Raw genomic sequence first — 14,674 nt, 5'->3', positions numbered from 1 at the left:
TCCAGTGCACCGCCTTGTTCTGCCTCGGGCACAAAACTCACATGCCCCTCCCTACCTCCTTGGAACTAGCACACATCGACCCCTTGAAGATTCCGTGGGGATTGCAGAAGGTCTCTTCTTCCTCCAACTGTACTCCGGACGACTTATCGTGTTCCATCTGCTTTATCCCATACAGCCCTTTCTTGACTCGCCCTCGGGCTACCCCGCACCTCGATTCCACCGACTTCTTCTTGGCCTTACCGGCTGGTCGCGACCATCCATCGGCCCCTCCTCCGATGATATGGACACCAATGCGTTGGTCGATCTCGTTCACGAGGCGCAAGGTCGGTTGTGGGTTGACAAGGTAAACGAGACCCACCAAACGGGCCGTCTCTGCCAGTGGGTGTCGACGTTCCATCCCGAACAGCTTACCTGTCAACTCGACGGTACCTTCCATCATGGCTCCTTCAATGCGGGCATGAAGATGGTTTTCAGTGACAGTACCGCCTGGATGGTCCGCTTCCCTCGTGGGGGAAAGGTCTGCGAGGACTACATGGACGAGAAGGTTTCCATGGAGGTGATGGCGTTGCGTCTTCTCCGCAACAAGACGACCATTCCCGTTCCGGGAGTCCAGGCGTGGGGCCCCGCCTTCAGCAACCCACTCGGTCTGGGCCCGTTCATCATCATGGATTTCATCGATGGAGTAAGTCTGAGTGACCTGCTCCGGGACCCCAACGCCGAGCGCCCTAGCAGGGTCATGCGGGGGGATATCCACAATGCCGATGTAGAGGTTATTTACCGCCAGTTGGCGAACTTTTTGCTTCAGCTCTTCAAACTTGATTTTGATCGGATCGGTAGCCTGCCGTCGCCGTCACCCCAGGGTGAAGCCCATGGTCCCAGTCCTGCATTCGCACGGCCATTGACATTCAAAGCACATAATATCCTACAAAATGGGGGTGTTGATACTTTCGGTACGCTGCCGTCCCTTATTCCCCCCTCGCTCGATGCTCCGAGTCAGTCCACTGAATATAGATCCAGGCGACCGATCTCAGGGGTTCGCCACGACAACCGAATATTTCCAGTACGTCATCTCCCAGGACTGGGCGCAGCTTTTACAACAGCCGAACTCTACTGTTGGTCCCTACGACGCTCAAAACAAATATGTGGCATTCAACGTCCTCCAAGCCCTGGCACCAGACTTGGTCAACCCAAACTACGACCATTGCAAATTCAAGCTGATATGTGATGACCTCGGCCTGGCGAATTTGATTGTCCGTAGCAGAGAAGACCTGACTGTCGTGGGGGTGGTGGATCTCGAGTGGTCATACATCGGACCCGCGCAGCTGGCTGGATCAGCGCCGTGGTGGCTTCTCCAGGATAGGCCCGTCAACAGCGTGTGGGACTGCAAGGGCGACGAGCCGCCGGAGATTGCCGCCCGGTACTTCAAATGTCTGGATCTTTTCATCCGGATCTTGGAGGAGGAAGAGGCTAAAATGCCAGGATGCGAGGACCGAGAACTCTCCGGCCTTGTCAAGTGGTCGCAGGCATCCGGGGCCATGTGGCTGCACATGCTCATCTCCTCTGGCTTCAACGACCATCGCAGCTTTCCTTTTACACAGCTGCGCCAGCACCTGGGGCCTGAGTGGGCAAAGCGCGAGACGGAATTTGACAACATAGCGGAGCTTGAGTCGTTTGCAGAGCGGAAAGTGCAGGAGTTAGGCATGTATGATGAAGCCTTGGAGCAAATGGAAGAGAGCAAAGCGCTCATGGAGAGTGGGGGTATGACACTGGAAGAGTTTGTTGCCAGCACTTCAATAGGGGAAGGTAGTATTCCCCGTTCATCGTCTGCCTTGGTGAGCAATCATACGGACAATGAGGCGAACAACGATCAAGGGCTGTTGCATAGGGTGGCCGCCTGGCTTCTCTCGCAAGCTGCAAAGTGGATCGGGTGAGGGAAAACTACCTAACACCCACCGGACGGAAGGCTTTCTTTTCAAACATATACGGAAACCAACAACCTTGAACGCTAGCTTCGAGCGGGCTAGCTCATCGCCCCAGGAGTGAATATCGCCTTGATTGCTGGAAAGGAGGTAGGAGACTTGAGTGGAAATAGCGATTGCCTGACCCCACGAGTCAGGGCTATCACCCCATATCCACTGCCATCGGTCATAAGTAGTAAGTAGTAGGCCGTCAGGTCCACGACAGTTCCTCCTCGCTACTATACAATCATATCTCACAATGCTTTGTCATCCACAATTCTCCGGAATCATTGCCTACACCTCCAAGCAGGTCTGATAAATCCACTGTACATGGTGTGACATGGTACAGGGCGTTTAAATGATTCCCAAGGTAGCTTTAACCTTCGACCGTTGAAATAGGCCTTAATCACGTCACACTGCGCTAGCAATACCCAAAACAAAATCAGCAACTGGAAAGAAACGCCACTAACGCCATCCCAATATTAATTAATCCTCTCCCAAAACCAAGACTCGAAGGCCACATTCCCCTGCGAGGCATCATCCATCACAGCCACACCACACAACACCAAACCAACCACGCATATCTACACCTCTACAAACTATAACCCTCCCTCTTCTACTCCTCCTCCCCAGCACCTCCCTCCAACCCCTCGTCCCTACTCCTCTTCCCCGCCTTATGCCTATCCCCCCTCCACCCCGTCCCCGCCTGTGCCACCGCCGCCAACAACGTCAACATGCAACTACCCAACAACAACATCTTAACGGCCCCCTCATAACTCCTCACAGCAACCGCCCTCTCCACGCCCTCCAGACTCTTCGCCAGCGCCGGACTCCCCAGTAACTTCCGAACCAGCTCCTCCTTCCCCGGGCCGGTGATATCATGCTCCGCGAACCCCGTCTCCAGCCCCTCTTTCAGGGTCCGCTGGAAGAACCCGCCCCCGATCGCGGCGCCGAAACTCCCTGCGAAGCCGCGGCTCATTCCGATGAGAGCGCTGACCACGTAGTGGATCTCCGGGGAAGTAAGGTGTAGGACGTGCGAGAGGGCGTAGTTCATTATGGCGCCGATGGAGAACCCGCTGAAGAAGGTGGCGGTTATGTAGAGGAGTGGGGAGGAGGTGGGGGTGGAGAGGATGGCGAGGAGGAGGTTGCTCAGGGCGAAGAGGAGGTAGGATGTTAGGGCCGATCTGGATATTTAGTTGGTCAGTCAGTATCAAGTATCTTCTCCATTTCATGTAACGTGTCATCTGTTGGACATGCAGACACGACACAGGTATACCCATGACGATGACACGGGTAGATCGCAATCAGTAGAAGGAAAGATGCAGGAGACAACTCACAGATAATACCCTCCTTCCCCCCGAATATGCACCCACCCAACAAGTAGCCCCCCCAACCCAAATCCCGCATTCGTCGGCACGAGGATCAGTCCCGCCGAAGCAGGGGACCAGTCCCGCACCACGAGCGCATATACAGGCGAGTAGAACAGCACTGACCACCGCGCCATCATGCACGCTACGCCGGAGAGACAGGTTAGTAGGACGCTTCGCATGCTGAGGACCTCGATTGGGATGATTGGTTCGGTGGTGGATCGCTCGATCAGGAGGAAGATTCCGAGGAAGATGAAGGAGAAGATGATTGGAGCGGTTTGGATTTCGGATGCGGAGAGGCTAGCGAGGAGGAGGAAGACGGAGAGGGTCTGTAAGTTGGAGGTTAGATTGGTTACTGATGAGGTGGATGGGTGGGGCTGGTATATATCTGGATATGCGTATGGGTAGGGGATCTTCTTACCAATGTCAAAGCCCCAGCATAATCCACCTTCACCAACTTTCCAAGCAAAGCGCGTGCATCCACATTCTCATCTTCTGCTCGCTTCGGGATGGCGGAGAACAGCACTGGGCCGACGAGCAGCGCGGCCGGGGCTTGCAGCCAGAACATCGATCGCTAGTTTAACATCGAGTGTTATGTTATTCCATGAGACGCCCGTAGAGAGAGATACTGAACAGGGGAGTACTCACCCACCCATACGCCGGCGTCAAGAGGCCCGCCAGCACCGCCCCCGACGACACACCGACGGTCATCCCGGCGCTGATCATGCCGATGAACAAACCTCTACGGTTTCTGCTCGTCAGGTCAAGCGCCAGGATAATCGCGATGACCATCTGCCCGCCGGCTCCGCAGCCGGTGAGTACTCTTCCGAGCAGGAAGATGGCGAGGGTTGGCGCCGTGGCTGTGACGAATAGACCCACGCTGAGCAGCGTGCACGAGAAGAGGATGTACACGCGTGGTGTGAAAATCTGGGCGAGCCGGCCGGAGAGGGGGGTTATGCTGGACATTGCTATCTACAGATGAAAGAATGCACCGATCGCGTCAGTGTATCTGGGGAAATAAGGGAGAAGCACGGGGAGAGAGGAGGGAGCTACCAAAAAAGCCGAGTTGAACCAGGTGGTCTCGCTGAAGGCGTCCAGGTCGGCGGCGATGTCGGATTGCGCGGTCGCCATCATCGACATGTTGGTTGCTGTCCGACATGTTAGCTAGCTGATTTGGTTCTCCTGGGATGAAATTCGACTGTTGTTGATCGTACTCAGGATGAACAACAGCACGCCCATCGCACCCACGATCGCGGTGCCTCTGAACCGGGTGACACGAACCCGGGGAGAATCCTCGCCATTGTCTGCCCCCTGAATAGACGCTTCCAGGAGAGGCGTCTCCTCTGTCACCGATTGCTGGGGTTCGGGGGCAGTCATGGCGCCTCGACGAAGCTCCAGTTAGGTAGGTTTGATGTGTGTCTGTATCGGTGGAAGGGGCAGTCTCCCTTCTCCCAACCCATGGGTAGGACAGCGAGGGGGCAGGATGAGGTGATAAGAGGAGAAATGAACGGCATTATTCGACAGGAGACAGACGGCATTGCTAGTCGGCCGGCCAATCGAGCGGATTCGATGCGGAGATAACTGCTATCGGGGCCAATCATGGCGTCAACAATCGATTGGATCCAGAGTGACGTATCCGATCCCCAACAGCTGTCAGGGTCTTGACTGGCCGTGGCTCTCCCTGGTGGAGTCGGGCGTTCGAGAACAATGCGAGGCGTCGGGGCCGTTGAAGGCCGACTGCCGATGGAGCCAGATCGGTCGGTGGGGGGGTTAGTTGGTTTAGTTTATCTCCATGCCATGCAAATGCCAGTAGACGCGCGAGGAATTCTCCGATCAGGTGCCAGACGATGATGATATGCAGCCAAGATGGTCATGGACCCGATGATGGTGGCAGATGACGGCACGGAGACGATATATAGTATCGTGTTTACGCGGTCGGGTTTGATGTTTCTTCCCATTATGTTCAATTTTCACGATGAAGAGCATTTGTGTATTGATGATGTGCTTAAGCCTCGTAGCAGGGGATTCTAACCCTCGCCACCCGACAGGTGAGATCGGATTTCAAGGATCTGGGTTCATGCTAATGCGCCCAGATGCGAGCCTTACGGGATCGAAGATTGCTGCGCATGAGGGGATCCAGCAGATACTAGGAGAAAGCGATAATTGTACATTCCACCCATACTCCCCGGGAAATTTATAGCCTGCTGATAAGCATAGCCTGCTATACCTGTTCGTCGCCCTGCTCCGAAGCCGTCTGCTGCGAGGGGGCGTTCCCGCAGTGTTGTTCGGATGAATTCTATTGCTATTGTTGTTCGAGGTGATGGACCCAACGCTATGTATCTATGCTGCTACCAGGATGTCCATATCCACTGTTCTCCAATTAGCTCGACTGGCACATCGAGATGATATCCTCGGGGATGAACGGTTGGAGAATGCTGATCAACGAGGAGAGTGGGATCCAGTCCAGGGTTCCGTGAATCGTCTCGATCGCATGTCCGCTGTACAGCACTCGGGCGTAGAGTTCGGAGGCGGACGTTTCCCTGTTCTCATTAGTAGCCGTTGTGATAACGCCCAAGAAGACGTACCAGATCTCAAATGCGATATTAGATCCCATCCCCGGCCACCGCAATGCTTTAATCCCCAGCGCCCCAAGGATCGGCCCCAGGTCTCCATCGTGGACAAAGTTGTGGCTGTACACCAGCTCCGACGCCCCCTGCTGCACCGCCTCCAGATGGCGGACAATTTCCCCGATGAACAGCCCCTCCACCAGCTGGATGTAGAGCGTGGCATTCGCATTGTTCCGCCACCAGTAGTTCCACTCCCAGTCGCCCGCACGGAAGACCTCATCGGCCTGCGCACGCGTGGCGCACTGCGACCCGTTCTGCACGCGACAAGGCAGCTCGTACCCATTGCACAGTCGAGCCTGGAAGTTGTCCGCAAAATGGTCGAACGTTGAGGTCCAGCTGGAGGTGTCTGCATCGAACATGGTGGCCAGCCGGCTGCGAAGGGACTTCGTCACGGTCAAGTGCTCATTCCACAGCGGCGTTGACTCGATGGTGGAGAGAACATCGCTTTGCGCGGAACAGGAGAACCCCTGGTCGACGGTGTCGATGCCGGAGGCCTGCTGGTGCAGCGGCAGGGGGCCATGGTGATCGGGCCAGATGCCACGCAGCACCCCCCCGGCGGAGCCTTGCGTGAGCGCTGAGTTGCTGGACCGCAGCCAGATCTTCTTGCCGCCGTCCTCGTCGGGCGAGGAGGGGATTAGGTCGCCGTACACGGCGCGCAGATCGCGCCCGTGCTGGTAGCCGTCCAGGAAGCCGCCGATGGTCAGCTGGGGGTACTGGCACGAGCCATTGACGTAGGTCGCCAGGAACGGGTTGGAGGGATCGGAGTAGGCCCGGCCGTAGACGGGGATGGGCGCGGGGCCCTGGGACGACGGTGCAACATAGACATGCGCGTGGAGGCTATCGCAGTGGTATGGTTGGTTCTGGAGTGAGTCGTGTCAGCTGTCCTTTTCGGGGGAATGCCATGCCTCGATCGAACGTACCTCGCCACCAGGAAAGATGTTGTAGGGCGTGCGCCGCTGATGGCGTTGCAAATATTCGAGGTAGACGAGACGCGCGGAGACGGAGTGGTTGGCGACCGGGGGAGGCCGGAGGTAGGCGTCGGGGTGGGGATGGGGCATCGAGCAGTAGTTGTAGGCGTCGTCGGGGGTCGGCGGGGCGGTGTAGAGACCCCCGAAGGTGCCCAGCGAGGTGTTGGAGATGAAGGTGGTGTGGTTCAGGCCCGGCGGGTAGAACGAGTCGCGCGCGCTGATGCTGAGGCCGTGGCTGCCTGCGGCCGACACCAGGGCGGTGAACACGAAGGCGGCCATGTCCAGCAGTCCCTCGTAGATGCTGCTCATCGCAACTACTCCTCTCTGGCTGCTCTCGCCTCTTTATCCGCTGCTTCCCTGGATGGATGACGGATGGAGTGAGGACAGGACAGCAGAGACCACGGAGAAGACTCCTCCACTCCGTCGCGACGATCTCCCCACGTGCCCCCGTCCCCCGTCCCTCCGCGTCGCCATCCCCACGTGGACCAGGTCGCATTCCTCAAGGCTGTCCAAAGGCTTTCCCGATATCAATGGAGTGGAAGACACGAGTCCGCGGAAGCTTGATTATCCTTGACTCGAACTTGACAGCCATGCATGGTTCATAGCCCATCTCGCAGAGGTTGCTCAGCAGCTGTCTTTGGAGGAATGGGACGCAGCATTGCCCGTATGGCAAGGATTCTTCGTCCACCAGCTCACTGACCCGAAAATGCACCATCTCTGGAACTAGGTGCACGGAAGCAGGTCCTGCGACTTTTGATCTAGTGGGTCCGATCCAACAAAACCCCTGATATAGGCACTCTATTGCTCCAAGCTGTTGGTTTCATTCATCTCCCTATCACTCGAATTATCCATATTGCACACCTTTCTGTAATATCCGGTCACCATAAGCATGCATCAGTCTCCATCCCACGCCCCCCACCAAATGTGCTGCGGTGCTATTGTCAAGGAGACTACTTGCCCGATGTCGATGGCCAGCACTTTGCCAGCGTCCCGTCTATCCTTAAGATACGAAAAAACGAGGTATCCCCGCGATTTCCAATAAGGTGTATGGCTCTTTTGCATACTGAGTATGACCGAATTCACTCCTCTTCCTCGTCTGTGCTCCTCATTCTCTCGCCGTCTTTGTCTGTTTCCCCGTCTGTCCCTTGCTGGCTCTCCCCCTAGCTCCTACGGTTTCTTCCTTGCCGCCTCCTTCTCTGTCAATGTGGATGTCTAACCATAACACACTCCCTCCAATAGTCCCGGCTGATCCCACATATCCCTGGTCATGAAGATGATTCTCGCCTATTCGGTGGCATCTGACATGGAATTCTCCTTTAGCCTCAGTGTACTACTATTCGTCAACGGTGTCCTATTATCTGCCTTGTATGGAATACCCCGTCTTATCCACGTCCTTCAGGGTGGAAGTTCCCAACAATCAAACTGGTATCCCCCCTTGGGAACTCAAAGTCTGGAGAATCCCGTACGGCGTACTCCTTCTGTTGCAATGTCTATCAAGATGGTCCTTTCATGGTGGTTTCTGGGGTGGACGTTATCGTCTGAAAATGGAATTGATGCTGAGAATCCGGTCTATTTAAACGACTCATTCCCCTCCTCATCAAGTTCGGAATGATCCATCAATGATCAATCTTCTGCTTCTGTTTCTTGGACCATTCGCTCAGCACTATTCGACTTATCACAACGCTCCTCTAACACGTTCGCAAACACAGCACCATTTTCAGAACATAATGCCTCCCCGCCCTCTAGACTACAATGTTTGGCAGTATGGAACAGGTATTGGAAACATGCCCTTAGAACTCTGCGAGCATCTCTCGGAGTGCAAAGGGGTGGCTGCTCGAGTTCACATGTTTGTGCAGCCTAATAATGGACAAAGCTTCCATCAAATACTATCTACTCAGGCCCGAGTACGCGGCATCCCGCGCATCCCAGTTGGCTGTTTATTCGAATACGATTACGACGATAGCAAGTCCATTATTTGCGGAAATCATCAGCAACTCGAGCGGGACCTCCAGAGTGGTATGAACCCAAATGTTACAACCGAGGCAGGGATCACGCTTCTCTCCCTTGCGGTCGGGCGGGGAGAGGCTGAATGTGCCCGAGTACTCTTGGAATACGGGGCTGATCCGAACCTAAGAGGGGACTGGCAGATTGCTCTCCCCCTGGACTATACTTCACCTATCCATCCTTTGCCCGCGAGAATGACGATCCAACAGCTTCTTCTCCACGGAGCTAGATTCCAATACCCAAGTGTGTTTGCTGCTATATGCAGCATAAACGACACTCGGTACGTGCGCCAAGCAGTGGACAATGGAACAAATCTAGCCGCGATGTGCTTCCCTGATGGCAACACAGCCTTGCATTTTGCAGCCCGAGCCTACAGTGACCGTCCTGATATTGCCGACACTGTGGCTGAACTGGTGCCCGCGCTGGCCAACAGTCGGAATGACCGAGACGAGACACCTCTACATCTAGCCGTTACCCCGGCTCTACAGGATGCTATGCTTAGAGCCGGCGCTAACCCGAATGTCCGTGATCGTGACGGTGATACACCAGTACACCTGGCAATTCGCAGTCAAACCATTGACCTGATTCGGCCATTGCTCAACAGCCGCAGGACGGATATTGAGGGTATGCAAAATGTTCGTCCGGAGGATTCCCTGACGACATGCGCTCTACGGACTCGCGATCCCAGAGTTATCAATCTAGTGCTCGGACACTCACGTATGCAGATAACTGACCCAGACAGGATGCATGCGAAGGGCCTGGTGGTCTCCTACCGGCTTAATCATCGTTACAATCGTCTACTCAATGACATGCGTGATTTGTGGTAGTTGCTGTCAGTCTGTATTCTGTCTTTGCATACTTCTCTTGGTACTTTACCTATGCCTTTGTCTTTGGTTATCTTTTTCATTACACTCTATCCTCATGATTCCAGCTTCAACGCTAATCAGGGATATGGACCGAGTCTTTTTTTTTCGGGGTTACCTTCCTATTTATTAGGGTTTGTTTTTTTCCCCTTGCTTTTACGCGTTCTAGATTACTCTCATCTATTCACGATCGCAGCTGCTAGATAAGTATCAACTTATCAGTCGCCGATCGGGATTGGAATCTTATGGTTTTATGAATTGGAATTATTTCGGGACTGCATACATGCATACTTCCACTTCCACCTCCACCTCCACTTCCACATCGTACTTGGAGAACTCTTCTTCTTCACCATTCAATCTTCACCAAGGGCTTCCTATCTAGATGGTGATTGTGGGTAAACTGTGTAGCCTGCTTGTGGATCTCGACGGAGTCCTCCGTACTCATATTAAATAGGGAAATCCAACTGCAGAGGGTCGCTAGATAGATAGTTTCAATGCTATTCTGTGGCTTCGCAGTCCACACTTAAATTGGGAAGGATGAAGGATGAAGGATTGGCCGGGTTATTATTCACAAACGGCTGCGTCCAATGAAATGGCTGCTGTGATGGTTACATGTGGGTGGGTTGACTGGGATGAACTACTATCTAGTATATCTATCTAGACTAGCTAGTCATGCTACGGAGAAGCTACGGAGTACGGCGTAGTTAGTTCGGTAGCAACAGATATTATTGTTGAGTTGAGTTGTTGAATCGTTGAAATATCTACTGTGCTGACACGCTGACACTCCCTCCCTCCCTATGACGGGGATGATGACCGAGTTGAGTTGGGTGAGAGGAATCTTCTTGCCCGCTCCCTACTTGTCTACCTACTAGTAAGTTAGAGTGTATTTACTGTTGACAACCACGAGGCCACCGGACCGCCAAATAGCGCCACGCCAAGCTTTGCTAACGGTCCAGGAACCACAGCTAACCTTAGCCTTTCCAATCAGAGCTAATCCAAGCTTGGTCTGGCGGGGAGCATTAATTATTCAATTCTTCCGGATGGTATGGCCAGATGTCTAAGCAATTATTAACTTGCAATTGTCATCATCTAGTAAGATGTTCGGGCTATTCGGTTGGAGAAGGCCTGTAGGTATCGTATCTAGGCAGGTGTCAGAAATATTATGCCATGTAATGTGTTCCGGCATATTATTTTTCACACTCAGTGGAAGGAAGAGGCACTAGTTCGTCACCATACGTCAGGCTCCTCTGATGGTCTAGTAAGTAGATACTATAGGTAGGGTGGTTTGATTAGCACGTTCCCGCCCCATTCCTTTCCATTTCGCATCCACCGACGATCGCTTTTAGGCGTCGGACTACCGCGCATGGCCTCACTCTCACCCACCAGAAAATTGGGGGCTGAGTCTCCTGAATCAGTGTTGCGCTGGGGCTGGCGCTGTCGGGCAATGTTCCGGAGTACTAATGGGTTAGGTTTCTTTTTTCGCCGACCCCTCCCCCCGTGGTCGTGGTTCGTTTCTTTCTGGGTGTCTGTCTGTACTCTGTCTGGCCTCGGCTTCTGACAAGAGGTGTCTTTGCTTTTTTGTGGTTGGAGTCTGAGGGGTCCCTTTGGTCTCGTCTCCTCTTCGCTTCGTGACGACCGTCGAGATGAGGGTGCCGGTGTTGCTTCAGATTGTCCTGCTGTACATCTCCCTCGCTGTCGCGCGGAAGTACTGTACCCGGACGTTCCACTCTTGTGAGTCTCGCACCGCATGCCCGAATCACTCGGTCGCGACGGTACTAACTGGTCTTGGTGCTTATCTAGCGATCGTCAACAACCAGACGTTGTTCATTGACGGCGGGGAGGTCCGCTATGTCGAAGCGAATGATAGCATCGCCGCGTATGCGAGTATGTCGCTCTTTCGCTCTTCACGCTGTCGACGGCGATGCATATGCTAATCCGAAACCCTTCCAGTCCGCGATCTGCAATCCATCGACGCCTCGAAGTCCTTCTCGAATACCGACTCCGATCTGTTCACTATCATCGAGAAACCGTATAATGCGTCCGATCCGGACGCCTATCCGACATTTCTCGATGAGGGGTCCTCGTTCAACGACGGCGAGAATCTGTATTTCTATGGTGGATATATAAGTGGTCGGGACGGACCGAAGGAGGTCCCGCCTGTCGAGACGTGGAAGTACAACATCCAGGGCAACAACTGGACGCGCGATGGATTTGGGGGCGTGCCGCTTGTTCGTCTGGCTGAAGGAGGGGCTGTAGTGTCGCAAAATCAGAATAAGGGGTACTATTTGGGCGGCATCGAAGACCCTGGCGGCAATCCGACTGTTTATGGTACGCCGGACGCCGATGTCCAGATCGTTAGTGGCTTGTTGGTACTTGATCAGTCCACGCTCACGTGGTCGAACCTGTCGACGGAGGAGATGAATGACTATGGGACGATTGGAGCGGGGTATGTGAATATCCTTGACGATGTTGGCGACGAAGGACTGCTGGTGGCGTTCGGCGGGTATAAGTATCCTGTTGGGAGTAAGCTTTCCTTGCTATGTGCCGAGCAGAAGAATGCTACACACCATGTGAGTTACTCCTGTTTGCGGGTTGATGTGGTGCTGATGAGATAGAACCCCATGGAGTATGTCACCCTATACGACATCGCGAACCAGACGTGGTACACGCAGCGGACGTCTGGGGATGTTCCCACCTGGCGAATGGCCGGCTGCAGTACCATGGTGGCAGCGGCTGACCGGTCATCGTTCTCCATGTAAGATTCCACGTTGGATGTACGGCGGCATTTGACTGACAGCTGCAGCTATATGTTTGGCGGGATGGGCGAAACGACGGCAAAGTCCGACGGCGATGTCTATGTCCTCTCTCTGCCGTCATTCATCTGGATCCGCGTCAACGAGGGCAGCAGTGTCCGGGAAAAGCACACATGCAACATCCTCGGAAAGCACACGATGGTCGTGGTCGGGGGCACCATTCCCACCGACAGCTCAGAGTACGAGCCGGAGCCGGCGAACTGTGATTCGGGCGCATTTGAGAACGGCATCGCGATCTTCGATCTGCGGGATCATACCTGGCTCACCGACTACAACGCTGAGGACCAAGGCGAGTACACGCTCAATTCGGTGATTACCGATGTCATCGGTGGAAGGTATGTTTTTTCTATGGCCTACCTATTTGAGCTGTTCTGATCCGGTTGTAGCTCCACTGGCGGAGCCAACGTCACCCAACCCAAGTATGGCTTCAACAACACGGCCCTGGCGACCATGTTTGAAAAGGCGATCATCACCTCTACCGCCAACACAACTGCAGCAAATGCCACGGCTGTTGCCACGTCGATATCGAACTCGACCTCAACAAGCAGCAGCAGCAGCAGCACATCCAGCTCCAAGGGCGGCGCACTGTCCGCGGGCGCCATCGCAGGTGTCACGGTTGGTGTAGTCGCCGGCGCAGCTGCCATTGCGGGGCTGGTCTTCTTTTTAATCAAGCGGAAGCGTTCCCAGGTGCAGGAAGACGCTGCAGTGGCTTACCCGTCGGCCCCGTCGCCTCAGGGCCGTTTTGCAGAGCTCACTGGCGGGCACGAGGGGTACGAGCTCGGATTGGAGGCGAAGGCCAGCGATGATGCTCGACAGGCTAGCAATAAATGGTGGCAGAACACGCCGAATATCGCGGAGATGGATGGCGCGGTGATGTACGAGAAGGAATGAGGGCGTTTCATTTCACTGGCATTGAGAATATCCACTATCAGCGTGCATGTGCTTTTTTGGAGTTTGTTGGGTGTTGTTCTATGCACTGAAGGCGTCTTGGGCTGTTATTCCGTTTCTGATCCATCGGGCCTTCTTGTCGGTAGAAAGTGCCAAGTAATATCCGGGATCGTGTCAGAGTTCCATCATTTTTCTCTCTCTTCCTGTTGTCTGATGGTGTGTGGGATTGTTTGTGGTCCCAGGGGTTGGCCTCTTCCCAAGTCACCCATTTATCCTGGATGAACATCGGTGTTAGTGCTACTATGCTCAGCAAGGGGCAGGAGAAGTGCCGTCTGTCCACGGACCCCGAATTCTTTGTCCGAAACTCCATCCTCTCCAACTCCCACGGACTGCCGCGGGTGCCGATCATGGCTCCAAGAACCGCGGCCAGGCTGGTCAAATTAGGTTGGTTTTTCACAAGATGAAACTGGAGAGGGAGGTAAGACCGGCGACAAACCGTGGGTAGTGAAATGCAGAATTATTCTGGAAGGGAAGATGGAGGGAGGAACGAAGACGCGCGGAGGCCAAGCCCGGGAAAGTATATTCCTGGGAGGCGACCGGACGATGGCTGCAGGTCCGTCCGGACTCGAGCTACTAAAGTATATATAGTCTACTTAGTAGTAGGTGGGACTTAGTATCACGTCCAATCTTACACATCGGTGATACGGGGTAGTGTCCAGGTAGGATTCAGGTAGGATGCAGGTAGGAATGGAAAAGGAAACCCTTCTCGCAGATTGTTCATTTTCCGCTTCCTGTGTACTAGTTAGTTATACTACTATGACCCCAACCGATCTTCATCTTGGCTCATCCCAGTTGAGACGGCGACGACTGCCTGAGGCAGGCCAACGGGTGGCCCGCCAGCCGCCGCAGCATCCGACAAGACACCACAAACGGACATACTGCCGAAGTCCCTGACGCGATTCGATAGATAAGTAGACCGCGCAGCGGATTATTATTGCCAGATACACAGTGGTTTAAAGGGGTTCGGCCGTGCCTGGCCGGGACCACTGATTTGACCCTGGATGGCGTCCCCACCGCGCAGATTGTATCACCAGGCCCCTGTATCAAGTCATCCACTAGCCTGCACTCGATTGCATCAGCACCAACCCGGCCGGTTTATTTTCTATTTCGGGCGCACACACGGGGT

The 14,674-nt window shown here is 54.4% G+C and overlaps 5 protein-coding genes across 5 annotated transcripts; 3 read left to right on the top strand and 2 right to left on the bottom strand.

Moving 5' to 3' along the window:
• Positions 1 to 13: 13 nt before the first annotated feature.
• BO70DRAFT_332263 (phosphotransferase family protein) lies at positions 14 to 1,931 on the top strand (the record flags this gene model as incomplete). The annotated part of the gene is made up of 2 exons (XM_025540908.1): positions 14 to 950; positions 1,018 to 1,931. The coding sequence occupies exons 1-2, from the start codon at positions 281 to 283 to the stop codon at positions 1,929 to 1,931; spliced, it is 1,584 nt and encodes a 527-aa protein (XP_025401309.1). The 5' UTR covers positions 14 to 280.
• A 321-nt stretch (positions 1,932 to 2,252) lies between these two features.
• Positions 2,253 to 4,812, bottom strand: BO70DRAFT_194347 (putative MFS multidrug transporter). The gene is made up of 6 exons (XM_025538529.1): positions 4,540 to 4,812; positions 4,379 to 4,473; positions 3,974 to 4,297; positions 3,747 to 3,899; positions 3,296 to 3,654; positions 2,253 to 3,142 (listed from the first exon to the last, which is right to left on the bottom strand). Exons 1-6 carry the CDS (start codon positions 4,700 to 4,702, stop codon positions 2,575 to 2,577), a joined length of 1,662 nt encoding a protein of 553 aa, XP_025401308.1. The 5' UTR covers positions 4,703 to 4,812; the 3' UTR covers positions 2,253 to 2,574.
• An 893-nt stretch (positions 4,813 to 5,705) lies between these two features.
• Positions 5,706 to 7,199, bottom strand: BO70DRAFT_287253 (histidine phosphatase family protein; the record flags this gene model as incomplete). The annotated part of the gene is made up of 3 exons (XM_025539227.1): positions 5,706 to 5,870; positions 5,907 to 6,812; positions 6,873 to 7,199. 3 exons carry the CDS (start codon positions 7,197 to 7,199, stop codon positions 5,706 to 5,708), a joined length of 1,398 nt encoding a protein of 465 aa, XP_025401307.1.
• Positions 7,200 to 8,647: 1,448 nt separating this feature from the next.
• On the top strand, positions 8,648 to 10,060 carry BO70DRAFT_427370 (ankyrin repeat domain-containing protein; the record flags this gene model as incomplete). Its single annotated transcript, XM_025547878.1, has 2 exons — positions 8,648 to 9,559; positions 9,667 to 10,060. 2 exons carry the CDS (start codon positions 8,648 to 8,650, stop codon positions 9,703 to 9,705), a joined length of 951 nt encoding a protein of 316 aa, XP_025401306.1. The 3' UTR covers positions 9,706 to 10,060.
• Positions 10,061 to 11,430: 1,370 nt separating this feature from the next.
• Positions 11,431 to 13,510, top strand: BO70DRAFT_421070 (kelch repeat protein; the record flags this gene model as incomplete). Its single annotated transcript, XM_025547525.1, has 5 exons — positions 11,431 to 11,671; positions 11,738 to 12,357; positions 12,403 to 12,542; positions 12,591 to 12,935; positions 12,987 to 13,510. The coding sequence occupies 5 exons, from the start codon at positions 11,431 to 11,433 to the stop codon at positions 13,489 to 13,491; spliced, it is 1,851 nt and encodes a 616-aa protein (XP_025401305.1). The 3' UTR covers positions 13,492 to 13,510.
• Positions 13,511 to 14,674: the final 1,164 nt, after the last annotated feature.

The sequence above is a fragment of the Aspergillus heteromorphus genome, assembly GCF_003184545.1.
Source record: "Aspergillus heteromorphus CBS 117.55 chromosome Unknown BO70scaffold_6, whole genome shotgun sequence".
Taxonomy (NCBI): Eukaryota; Fungi; Ascomycota; class Eurotiomycetes; order Eurotiales; family Aspergillaceae; genus Aspergillus; species Aspergillus heteromorphus.
Note: the sequence above shows the minus strand (reverse complement) of the source record. Positions and strands in the feature narration are given on the sequence as shown.